This window comes from Heterodontus francisci, chromosome 2 (genome assembly GCF_036365525.1).
Source record: "Heterodontus francisci isolate sHetFra1 chromosome 2, sHetFra1.hap1, whole genome shotgun sequence".
In the NCBI taxonomy this organism is placed as follows: Eukaryota; Metazoa; Chordata; class Chondrichthyes; order Heterodontiformes; family Heterodontidae; genus Heterodontus; species Heterodontus francisci.
Genome location: NC_090372.1, coordinates 164,687,097 through 164,700,759, shown reverse-complemented (window position 1 = coordinate 164,700,759; position 13,663 = coordinate 164,687,097). Strand labels below are relative to the sequence as shown.

The 13,663-nt window shown below is 43.6% G+C and overlaps 1 protein-coding gene across 1 annotated transcript in view; it reads right to left on the bottom strand.

Annotated features, from left to right (window-relative positions):
• The window catches only part of mrc1a (mannose receptor, C type 1a), a 212,880-nt gene that overhangs the window by 144,772 nt on the left and 54,445 nt on the right, over window positions 1-13,663 (bottom strand). Inside the window, exon 4 of the mRNA XM_068013390.1 lies at window positions 8,940-9,104. Within this exon, the coding sequence (XP_067869491.1) occupies window positions 8,940-9,104 (165 nt within the window). The remainder of the gene's footprint in view (window positions 1-8,939; window positions 9,105-13,663) is intronic.

The window sequence follows — 13,663 nt, the reverse complement described above, 5'->3', positions numbered from 1 at the left end:
GAAGTAGTATGGCCCAGGAAACATACTGCTTTAGGTGCAGGAAAATTTAATAGGATCCCTGAAGGTTATCAGGATTTTGTGTCTGAAGGGAGAGTAACCCCATACCTCTCGAGAAGGGCAAGCAAGCCCATAGTAACCCTCAGGGACACAGGGGCCACTAGATCCCTTTTACTGGGAAAGGGCCTGGCCTTTTCCCCAGAGAGTGCAGTAAATACCAGAAAGTGGTGAATGGTATTGGAGGGCAGTGTATACCTGTATCTTTACACAGGGTGCACTTGGAGTGCGACCTAGTTTCAGGCCCGTGACCGTAGGGATTGTCCCTTGTTTGCCTGTGGACGGGGTTGACCTGCTCCGAGGTAATGATCTGACAGGGACGAAGGTGGTATCGTACCCAGTAGTGAAAGAGAGACCGCAAGAGGTCACAGAGAAAGGGCAGTGGCAGGAGAAGGTCCCCTACAGTTCCCCTGAATGTGCAGCGAATCAAGCCATGACCAAACCAGCTCCCCCAGAAGAGACTGAAATGGCACTGCAGGTGGATGACCGCGAGGTCTGTCTGTCTGCAACTTTCTTTGGAAAGTTAGAGGACCCAGGGAATGAGTTAAATGGATCTTCCCTAGCTGAGGCTCAGTGAGCCGACTCAGTATTGCGGGAGTTAGTACAAGCTGCCCAGTCTGAAATGGAAGCAGTTGGAGTCCTTGATTGCTATTATTTGAAGAATGAGGTCCTGATGAGGAAGTGGAGTTCTCCTCCCAGACCCGAGGACAAAGAGTGGACAGTGGTTCACCAGTTACTGGTGCCACAGAGGTAATATTAAGAGAGAAATATTAGGAATGGCCCATGAGATTACAGTGGTTGTACATGTCAGTATATGAAAAACCAAATTAAAGGGGAAAGGTCTGAAGTAACAGAAAGTTCAATTACTGGTTTTGGGTTGGATGTAAAGTCTTTGATTGAAGTTAAGTCTTGCAGTTCTCATTGGGGCCCAGTGCACACTTTCAAACTTGTTTCGCTGGTCTTCTGCCTTGGGGCTTAAGTTACTTCCGTGGGTCTCTGGAACTTTGCATGTGTGAGAGAGAGAGAGCGAGGGGGAGACCTTCTTCCTTGAAGTTCAATTGCAGTCTCTTCCAAAAACTGTTCTGTGAGAACAATTCAATTAACTCCAGGTTGGCCAGCAGGTTAGTCTTTGTTTGGAATAGCCTTGGCTGTGAGGTTTGTGGATTCCTCCAAGCTTACCAGACACTCCCAGTGTATGTGTGTGTGTGTGGGGGGGGGGGGGGGGGGGGGGGTGGGGGGTGGAGGGGAAATGCTGGCTCTTACACATTCAATGGCTCTCAATGTCTCTTGATTATCACTATTGACAAAACACATCTAGCTAATTAGATCAGGGAGTACTCCCATTGTCTTCCATGCAATTGTCTTTTAGAATGCTAATATGCAGCCTTGTTTCCAGCCACTATTCTGTAGTCTTTTTAAAACAAGTTATTTCAATGTCCAGTAAGTGTTCAAATGACGTTCCATATGACAAAATTAATATTTTTCCATCTGACAGGTGTCTTTTCCATCACAACAGTAAAATGTGGCATTCATAATACCCATGACTTGACATCAAATTGGCTAAATATAGAAATTTCCTACATTACAACAGTGACTGCACTTCAAAAGTACTTCATTGGCTGTAAAGCACTTTGGGGCCTCCTGAAGTCATGAAAGGTGCTGTACAAATGCAAGTCTTTCTTTCTTACGATAGAATATTCCACCAGTACAGTACTTATAGAGAATTAAAAGATACTTGGAAATTATGGCTGGAAAGTTAAACATTAAAATATTATAATAGTCTTTGTCAATAAATGTTAAGTGATTGATTTCTTGAATTGGTCTAGATCAGGGTTGTCCAACATATGGCTGCGGGGCGGGTAGTCAGAATCTGGCCTGGCAAAGGTTTCCATCAGGCCGGCGGATGTTAACTGTCCCCAGGGCCATTCCTCATCCTCACCAGGCGTCTGTGACCGGAGAGGAAAAATTTTACCCTTGCTTCTTCTTGCAGACCGGCTTTTAAAAAAAAATCATGCTGTCAGTTTCACTGCTTACAGGTCCTGACATCAGGAACAGACGTTTCCCAACTTTGGACTGATCCTGGGTTTTTTAAAAGCCTGCCAAAAAAAGCCTGAATCTGTCCGAAGTTCAGAAACCGCTGTTTCAATGTCAGCAGCTATCAGCTGTGAAACTGACTTGCGATGTTAAAATAAACTGATCACCTATCTGCTGAGCATTCCTGTTCTCTGCAACTGTCAGAGAGAGAGAAAGGGGGAACAGAGAGAGAGAGACAGAGAGAGAGAAAGGCAGACAGAGGAAGAAAGAGGGACAGACAGAAAAAGGGGGGGCAGAGAGAGACAGAGAGAAAGAAAAAGTGGGACAGCGAGAGAAGAGGGGGTACAGAGAGAGAAAAAGGTGGAGAGAGAGAGAGGTACAGAGAGAGAGGGTGGCAGAGAGAGAGAAAGCAGGCAGACAGAGAGAGAAGGGGACAGAGAGAGAGAGAGAGAGGTGGTAGCGGGAGAGGGAGAGAGAGTGATCAAGATCACTCCTGACAGAATGACATCTATCCGGAATACTCTGCATCATTACAAGTGTGCAGGCAAACACTGACTACTTATGCAAGCAAAAAAATACCAGGTTTCTCACTAAATCAGTGTCCAACATAGTGAAGAGAAAGTAAGTCAATAAATTAGTCTTCTCATTTAAACTTCTTCACAAAAATGCACATTTGTTGCTGTTTTGATTAATAGTAAGATGAATTTTAATGCTTTTATCTTTCCAAAATTGTCTCACTGGCCCCCTATGTAAGACAAAAATTGTAATGCGTTCCACGACGCAAAAAGGTTGGACAACGCTGTTCTCGATGATGTAAGAATATGGTCGAATAAGAACAAAATACTGCGGATGCTGGTACTCTGAAATGAGAACAGAAAGTGCCTGAAATACTCAGCAGGTTCTGCATGAAAGGTTACAGACCTGATGAAGGGTTACAGACCTGAAACGTTAACTTTGTTTCTCTCTACACAGATGCTGCCAGATGTGCTGAGTATTTCTGGCACTTTCTGTTCTCATTTAAGAAGATGGTTGCTTTACCATGGATGTAATGCCCAAAGCCAATTAGCTGAGCAAGCAGACCATAATGTGATCACTCTACTGTTGGGGCCCCCGGCACCCAAATGTGCACTTAGAGTCCTCTCACCCATGAGCCAGAGTGAGACACATTGGGCGGAGTTTTAACATAAGAGACCCACTTGCAGTGGGGAGGCCGGTAACAGATCGGGAACCAGTTTGTCATTGAAGTGGGCTTTGCCGTGACTCTTTAACACAGCCACAGCATTAGCACCTACTTCTGGATTGCCTGACCAATTGGAGATAGCTTACGGGATGGCACATCGAATCTATCAAAGAAAGGATTTCTAGTTAAAGGGAACCTGGCAGGGGTCAGAATGGATGAACTGTACATTGTTTCCTGAAGCATCAGCAACTTCTTTGCTGCTTGACAAGTGATTGTCAGCTGATTAGAAGGCACTTTATCTATCAAGCACTTCCCTCACCTTCAGCTACATTTCCTTACTACCAACTTTTAATGTGGCATGGAAGCAGTTTATCCAGCTCTACCTTTCACCTCTGCTGAGGGCAAAAGGAGAAGCCACACCACCACCATTAACATCAGCAGTAGCAGGAGCAATAACAGCAGCAGCACCAGCAGCCTTCTCCTCAACCTCATGCCCCTCCACATGCAGATGGGCTGGACACCACGATCCAGCTGGAAGGAGGTGAAGCCCCCAGGCAGAGGATCAGCTCTCTCAACATGTCTCAGGAGGCTCAGGCTCTCATGGCAGGTCACTGTTAACATCTGCAACCTTCTGAAACAGGACCTCCTTCCCAGTGGAACGTGCAGTGCCAGCAGCCAACAAGGTGTCTGTCACCTGACAGTCACTGCTCCAGCCCCCCTAGGTACCTACTTCTCACCAAGTTTTGTGCTCTCTTCTCCTACAAGGGGAGAAAGTAGAGAGCTGTAAGTGTTCATAATGGCTTGTGTGGAGAGGAGGGAAGGACACCATTAGTGGAAGGTGACTGTGAGGCATGAGTTCGAGATGGTAATAGGCTGAGAATGTGTGAGTGTTGGCTTTTTGGATGGGGATGTAAAGTGCCTGGAGAGAGAGGAATGAGCGGACTGGAAGCTCATTGACCTGAAGAGCGTTGTGCAGTAGAATGCTGGGCAAATCAAGGTGTGGAGCTTGGTACCTGAAAGTGTTATGCCACTCACCTATCATGCCCTCCTGAGGGCCTGGATCCTCTTGGGTGCACTGTCTCTAGGTTGGAGGAAGCATCCTTCTGCTGCTGACTTCCTCAGTCACCTCCATCCCTGCCTGCTTGATTGGAGAAGTTGTCCTCGTCACCCTGTCACAAAAGACCATCAGATCCTACAGCAGGACCTCCAGGTGAGAGAGAGAGCAATCTTTCCAGATCCCCTCTCCACTCCCATGGTTGCTGCAGTCTCAAAAATCCAAGTGCTGGTAAGCTCTTGTAACCTATGCTGTGATCCTTTTAATTGGAAATCCTTCTTTTGACAGAATGGACAAGTCATCACTCACACCCTTTCTAATTGGTCAGAGATCCCGCAGGCAGGATGCTAATACTGTTTCTCTGGGAAAGAGGCTCAGCAAAGCCTGCCCATTAGGAAATCGGGTTGGCGATCCAGAAATTGTCCTACCATTCCAGCAGGGATTAAGTGTGAAGATTCTACCTCTAATCTAATCTTCCAGCCCGACGCCTTGTAAATTTAGCAAAAACAACAACAATATTTTGCATTTATATTGTGCCTTTAACATCGTAAAATGTTACATGGCACTTCACAGGAGCATTATCAAACAAAGTTTGACACCGTGCCATGTAAGGAGAAAATAGGACAGGTGATGAAAAGCTTAACCAAACAGATAGATTTTATGGAGTATCTTAAAGGAGGAGAGCGATGAAAAAGACCAAGAGGTTTGGCAGGGATTTTCAGAGTTTAGGTACCAGGCAGCTGAAGGCATGGACACCAATGGTGGAGCGGTGAACATGCACAAGAGGCCAGCATTGGAGAAGTGCAGAAACTTTGGAGGGTTGTAGGGCTGGATTTTAACACCCTGAGAACTCAGTATAACTCAATACTAGCATTTGAAACATGTATTACACCAATGTTCCCTCATGATGGCATAGTCTCAAAATGTGGCCAATGTCAGGCAAAAATCCGATTATGGTCAGGATGACCAAAGCAGGATCTTCTGTGCAGAAACTATTCGAGATTCAGCTGGGAAATTATTTCAATAGGCATTATGATCAACGTAATTAAAAAGTAGAAACTTTGAGGGGTGATCCAAGAGCTGCTCGAGGCTCTGCATGATGTAATGTGTGATCTGAAGTCACTTCAGGTATAACAGGCAGAAAGCCTGAACCAATGGACTAATCTAGTTACAAGAACTATACTTGGTCCAACGTTTTCAATTTAACCTTGCTCAAGAACAGAAAGCAAAAGAGTCCAGCAGATAGCAGTATTGTAGATATGTTTACATAGATTTGCTTAAGTTAGCTCATGATATTAGTATTGTCAGACAGTCGTGGGTAAAATGTAAAAAGACAGATTATTCCAGCAAATTCAAGGGTCTAGAATCTCAACGAATTGGTTGAATATTATAGTTGACTGATGTCAACTTATGGATACACCGAAGGAATGACAACCAAGTTACAGCGCACACCCCACCCATTATGAATGAACATTTCAACAGGATGGGCATGGATTTCATAGACCCCATGCCTGACAGGAAGCATTTGTGGAAACAAGACAGTCCATCAGATGACAGTCTTGACAATTTCAATTGACCCACCTGTTCCAGATTTTTACCGCCCCATGTGTTGAATAAGTGCTTCCTGGTTTCACTCCTAAATAGCCAATTCTAATTTGATGATTATGTCCTCTTATTCTACATTTCTCCACTAGAGAAATCACTATGCTTCCCTTTCAAATTCCTTTATCATTTTAAAGAACTTAATTGGGTTGCCCATCAACTAAAGGGAATACAAGCCAAGTTTCATCAGTGTCTTAAAGAAAAGAAGAGTGGTAGAGAGGCAGAGAGATTTAGGGTGGGAATTCCATATCTTAGGGCACAAGCAGCTGAAGGCATGACCACCAATGGTGGAGTAATTAAAATCGAGGTACACAAGAGACCAGAATTGGAGGCCTGCAATTATTTCGGAGGTTTGTAGAATTGGAGGATGTTACAGAGATAGGGAGGGGTGACGCCATGGGGGGATTTGAAAACAAGGATGAGAAATTTAAAATTGAGATGTGGCTCAACTGGGAACCAATGTTGGTCAGTGAGCACAGGAGTGATGGGTAAAGGAGGCTTGGTGCAAGTTAGGATATTGGCAGTAGAGTTTTGGATGAGTTCAAGTTTATAGAGCATAGAATGTGAGAGGCCAGCCAGTAGTGCATTAGGATTGTCAAGTTTAGAGGTAACAAAGCCATGGATATTGGCTTCAGCACCAGATAAGCTGAGGCAAGGGTGCAGTACACAACTTACTCTGCCTCTTAACTTGGTTTCATCTAAAAACTTGGATATATGATTCAATTCCTCTTTTCAAGCCATTAATATGTGTGGTGAAACGTTGAGACTCCATTGAGGAACACTACCTGTAACATACCGCGAATCAGGGAATGTTCCATTTATCCCTACTGTCTGTCTCCGACCGCTGAACCAGTTATCAAACAATGTGACATGGTTACTTTCACATCCATGTACTTTCAGGTTTGCTAATAATCTCTTGTGCCGAACCTTATCAAATGTCTTCAGGAAGTCCATATAGATAAACATGCATAGACACTCCCTTCCGTACCATGCCAGTGACGTCCTAAGAAATTAAACTCAAACATGAGCTAATTGTCACATCTCTGTGCTAATTCTCTTCTATGAGCTCATACTTGTCTAATATGTTTAATCTATGGGATGCACTGCAGAAACCCACCAAGATAACAGCTCCCTCATTTGCAATCCTTACACTACTGAGAAGGACAAGAGGAGCCATGTCATGGGAATATCATCAGCTCCAAGTTTCCTCCAAGTGACACACCATCCTGACCTGATATTTTCTTATTCGGCCTTTGCTCAATAATTGCATTTATTGAAGTCTGAATTTTTTTGGTTATGACGTTTTGATACTGAAAAATATCAGTGGAGGCATAGAACCGTACCAATGATCAAAACAATTTGTAGTGGTTTCTCTAGCCATTATCCTCAGCTCACCATCAAAAATTTACCTAAATATCAGGACTGATGAAGATACTTTCAAACCCATAATCTAAATTGAAGAAGTTAAAGTATCTGGAATCCCTTTTATGTGGTGTTTGAACTTTTATATAACTTCTCTAACTTTTATATCTAATTCTATAATTTTTCTTTGGTGCTACCTCAGTGGAAGAAGCACGTTGCATTCACCCTGAATCCCCAAGTTGAATAACTGCAGGCTAACATCTGTTGACCCCCTGGTAATGCTGTGCAGTACTGTTATGATGCTGTTGTATAGTAACTATTACTTCTTGAAATTAATGAAATTGGTTACTTATTTTGTGTAGAAGTTATTGTAACTAATTCACAAGCTAATTATGACTTGGCCTGCCCAGATACTGATCATGTATGAGGCAATGTCTCAAAATGAAAAAAAAAGATAGTGGAATTGGGAAGTAACATGCAGATATGCATAGACACCCCATGAATAAGCAGAAAATAAGGAGATCAAGGCAAAATTAACTTGGATAAATTTCCCAAGGCAAAATTAACTTGGGTACAAGAGAAAGTATAAAGCAGAAGAAAGCATGTAGTGAAGAAAAACTAAAAAAGTGCTGGAATCAAAACCAGGTCAAATTGAGCAAGGGCACAGAGAGGTCATCGGGCAAGAGGACTGGAGAATTATAAAGAAAATCAGATCACAGAATTTGTACGAAGGTTGGAAATAAAAGGAAGAATATTGTCTATATTTTCCACTGCTCCTGAGTCACATTGAAATCAAGTACATGCCTCAAACAAGTACCTTACTGACTTGGGAAATATAATATATTAATTGTACACAGACATGGAGTTACATAACATTACTGGCAGGGCTAGATTTGGTAGGATGTATTTTCTTCCTCTGGCATAGCTACAGGAGGAAGAGAGTTAGAAAGGGTGTGGAGGAGTAGGATTCACATGACACTTCCAGTAGAACGAGTGGCATGGAAAGTTTTATGATATTGTTTATTGGTAGGTAATGCAGGGTACAAAAGTCTGAATGGGAAGAGATTAAGAAAAGATCATCATGAGTTAGTAGTCGGTGCCATCAGCAAAGCCAAATTGTCCTTTTTCACCTGGCTATGCAGAGCACTCTTCACAACAAAGGTGGGAGAGTAGCGGGTTGGGAATCCATTCTCGAGGTCATGTTTGTCTTTAGATTCCCCTCCTGGGGCCTTGCAACCGTTGATCTCACCTGGACTAATCACACCTTCCAGGATGATCTTCATATCCTCAAAAACTTCCATTATTGTCACTGTTACCTCTCTGCTGTTATGCAGATTGGGAGTGGCAATAAGGAAGCATAAAAGTCTGAACGAAAGAGTAAAAAATGTTTGCTATCAGATGGAGTGCCGAGAGTCCCAGATCACGGGGGAACAGTCTTCAAACAAAAATAGTATGGAAGCATGTAACTCAAGTGTAGGCATTGGAGATGGTATCCATGATTGTGATTGTTGCAATAAAATGATGGAAGTTTTTGAGGCCATTCTGGCACCAACAGATCAATAAAGTTAATAACTTGCTAGGTATAGGTTTTGGTTGCAAATAACATTTTAAAAACATTGTTATTAATCTTATATATCTGCAATAATTTGTTACCTGACAGATATGTCTGCGTGTGTAGCTCTGTCACACTCAGTAAGTCTGAATTTTGTTGCTGACAACTTCTTCTTGCTTCATGCCACGTTAGAGCTGAATTATAGTTGATTTGGTAGCAGTTGCCTGTTAAAGGATCTTTATTCCATGAAGTATTGCACCTGCTAGCTGTAAAAACGGACAGGTTTTACTGGTAAATCTATGTCTTATCTCTGAAAGCTATTCAAGTTGTCTTTAATTTTTTTTTAAACTGCTTCTCCTGGCATGTACATAAAAAACTTGTATTTCCTTGCATCCACATTCAACTATATATCAAGTACATGTGTTCAAAAATATTGTTTATTGTTAGTCCAGCATGATCATGGCATAACGAAAATACAGGGAGGTATGGCTAAAATGTAATTGTTAACTAATTATTTAGGTTATGGTGGTTTACAACTCAGGCACTATAAATGCTATTTGCATTCATAGATTTTTAGAACATTTACAGAGTGGAAGGAGACCATTTGGTCCGTCGTGTCCATGCCAGCTCTCTGCAAGAGCAACTCCCTAGTCCTGCTCCCCTGCCTTTTCCCTGCAGCCGTGCAAATTTTTTTCTCTTCAGATAATTATCCAATTCTCTTTTGAAGGTCTCGATTGAATCTGCCTTCATTACACTCTCAAGCAGTGCATTCCAGATCCTAACCACTCGCTGCATAAAAAGGTTTTACCACATGTTGCCATTGTTTCTTTTGCCAATCACTTTAAACCAGTGTCCTCTGGTTCTGGATCCTTCTGCCAACGGGAAGAATTTCTCCCTACCTACAGTGTCCAGATGACTCATGGTTTGGAATACCTCTATCAAATCTCTTAATCTTCTCTTCTCCAATGAAAATAGGCCCAGTTTCTCCAACTTATCCACATAAATGAAGTTACCCAGCCCTGGAACCATTCTCGTGAATCTTTTCTGCACCCTCTCTAATGCCTTCACATCCTTCCTAAAATGTGGTGCTCAAAACTGGACACAATACTCCAGGTGAAGCTGAACCAGTGTTTTGTACAGGTTTATCACAACTTCCTTGTTTTTGTACTCTCTGTCCCTATTTATAAAGTCCAGGATCCCATATGAGTCATAGAGTTTTACAGCACAGAAACAGGCCCTTCGGCCCAAAGCGCCTGCGCCGACCATCAAGCACCCAACCAATCTAAACCCATTTTCCCACACTTGGCCCGTAGCCTGGTATGCTGTGGCCTTTCAAGTGTTCATCTAAATACCTCTTAAATGTTGTGAGGGTTCCTGCCTCTACCACCTCTTCAGGTGGTGTGTTCCAGATTCCAACCACCCTCTGGGTGAAAAAGTTTTTCCTCAACTCCCCTCTAAACCTCCTGCCCCTTACCTTAAATCTATGCCCCCTGGTTATTGACTCCTCTGCTAAGGAAAGTGTTTCTTCCTATCTGTCCTATCAATGCCCCTCATAATTTTGTATACCTCAAACAGGTCCATCCTCAGCCTTTTCCACTGCAAGGAACACAACCCCAGCCTGTCTAGTCTCTCTTCATAGCTGAAATGCTCCAGCCCAGGCAATATCCTGGTTAATCTCTTCTGCACCCTCTTCAGTGCAATCACATCCTTCCTATAGTGTGGTGACCAGAACTGGACACAGTACTCCAGCTGTGGCTTAACCAGCATTTTATACAGCTTTATCAACTCTTTCTCAACCTGCCCTACCATCTTCAATGATTTGTGCACATATACCCCCATGTCCCTCTGCTCCTGCACATCCTTTAGAATTGTACTTTTTAATTTATATTGTCTCTCCTCATTCTTCCTACCAAAATGAAACACTTCGGACTTCTCTGCATTAAATTTCGTCTGCCACTTGTCCGCCCATTCCACTAGCCTGTGTACATCTTCTTGAGGTTTATCAGTATCCTTCTCACAGTTCACAATGTTGCCAAGTCTTATATCATCCGCAAATTTTGAAATTGTGCTCTACACACCCAAGTCTAGGTTATTAATATATATCAAGAAAAGCAGGGGTCCTAATACCAACCCCGGGGAACCCCACTTCATACCATTCGTGCAAGTACCTATACTCAGTATGAAAATGAAACCTATAAGAAAGGGGACTCCTTTAAGAAATAATACTTCTCTGAGTAATATAGAATTCTCATAGCAACAGTAGGCATAATATGAAGCAAACTCACAGGACAACTCTTTTCCCTTCTCCCTCAAAAGGGACAGAGAAGCAGTTCCTAACACCAGGGTCATCACTTGGGTAAACAAGATAGGGAAAGAAGAGCATGACATTGCCAAGGGTGTCTTATAGAAGCCACCAGACACCATAGACAGTCCTAAGCTGATATGAGGGAGTCTTCAAGTGCCTTTTGTATCCTGTTTTCTGTACAAGTGACTAGTGAAAGCTAACATTTGTCCTCCAGCGTGAAGTAAACTGAAAGAAGGCCTCAAGCTGCAGTGATGGACTCGGGGGATGTGACGACCCCGACATCTGGGGTACCTGTCCAGTATTTATTGGTTAGAAGGGTTCGAGCAAGTGATTGACATAGGGTGACTACCAACCTCTAGAAATAAAGTATATAAACAGGTGCACGGGAGTCAGTCTTTGAAAGAAAGAGGGGGAGGTTCCTGAAGCTCAACTTCGGCTGTGTGTTAGGCTTCGATCAAACACTTTGGTTAACTCAAGAAGACTGAGGGCCCAGAAGACCGAAGAGACCACCCACACCTCATCTGTTGGGGAGACTGCTAACACCATTCTGCCTCGCTGTATGATCTGGTATTGGTACTCAGTTCAATCTGTTACGGGTTGTATGCCTTTTCTGCCGATTAAGCTTATGCATCATATTTAAACTGCTACTTAATATATATTATATTTAAGCTATTGTTTCTTAATAAACTATAAACTATTTTAAAATCACATTATGAGCTCGAATCCCTTCTTTGGGTATCTGTGACTCCCAAACCTAGGGCTGAATTTTACCAGTGCGCCGCAATTCGTGGCTGCGCTCTCTGATGGCGGTGTGCATTCCATGCGGATGCGCCGTCCCTGAACCCCCGTGATATTACGTCTGGAGGCTAATTTAAATAAAGGGGGAAGAGCAGCCGCCCCCGATGATGTAGAGGGCCAACCGCCACGCCCCCGGCAATGGCGTCCGGAGCCACCGCGCACATGCTGGAGCCATTTTCAAAGGATTTTAAGCCCTCGGCAGAGGTTTTAATTTTTAAAGGGACCAGCACTTTAACTTTTAATAAAAACATTACATTTAACATAAAAACGCTACTTCCATCCCTGCCCCACAATGACCACACAATAAATTTATTTCCCTCTTCCCCCCCCCGAAAAACCATTCTTGACAGTCCTGACCTTTGAACCCCAAACTTTGCACTCTTTGCCCTTCAACCCCTTCTCACCATCCCCACAGCCAATAAAAACTGTTTTCCCCGCTCCTCCACCCCTCCCGCCCTGAAAATTTTATTCCTCCCACCTCCCCACCAGATTCTCACCCCAGGACTCCGTATGAGGTTCCGAAGGTGCACGGTGGCCGTAAAATGGGTGTGGGACAGCCGCCGCAGGTATGTTTAGTTGCATCTCTTTATTGTTAATTTGAATATTGAGATGAAGGGCCCAGGCAACGGGGGCAGGGGGGGCGTTTGCGGGGCTGCACAGAGGACCCCCGCCGCCAGTAATATGCGGAGGGCCCTTCACGGCGTTGCGGGACGAGTCAGGCCTCTCCACGCTGAATTTGACTGGCCCCCCCCCGCCACAACCCGTGGCATCGAGGGGCTGCTAAAATTCAGCCCCTAATCTTACAAATCTTTCCCTATCTGTGTCCATTTGGATTCTATCTCACTACTCTGCTTTTTGTACTACGACCTCATAAATCAAGCATATAACAGTAGTAACTTTTATCAGAGACTTCCAGCTAAGAAGAATTTCCTTCAGAAATGAATGTGAACATGCTTGAAAAACACTAGACTGGAGCACAACCTCACACAAGCGCTACCTCCAGTGCAAAGGGCCATAAGGGTAAAAGCATGACCTAGACAATAGTGTTGATCTACTCCATGAACTGTGACTGGAGATTAATGAGACTTCAGTTCAAACATGAAACCATGTAACCTTCACCACCTGAAACATTCACTCCTTCCACCACCGGTGGACAGCTGCAGAGTTCACCATCTAGAAGATGCATGGCAGTTACTCACAAATGTTCTTTCAAAAGCACCTTCTAAACCCGTGATCTCTATCACCTAGAAGGACGAGGGCAGCTGGTGCATGAGAACACCACCTGCAAGTTTCCCTCCAAGTCACATATCATCCTGACTGTCGCTGGGTCAAAATCCTGGGACTCCCTCCCGAACAGCACTGTGGGTATACCTACCCCAGATGGACTGCAGCGATTCAAGAAGGTGGCTCACCAGCACCTTCTCAAGGGCAATTAAGGATGGGCAATAAATGCTGGCCTAGCCAGCAATGCTCACATTCCATGAATGAATAAAAAAAATCTGGAAAAGGAATAGATGAGGGAAATGTTTCATCAAAAAGTTACATTAAATATGAACTGAATTGACTTGTATGACTTCGGAACTAATCATCTATATTTGTATTTGGAGGCGGTGGCGTAGTGGTATTATCACTGGACTAGTAACCCAGAGACCCAGGGCTTTGCTCTGGGGACATGGGTTCAAATCCCACCACAGCAGAAGGTGGAATTTGAATTCGATTAAT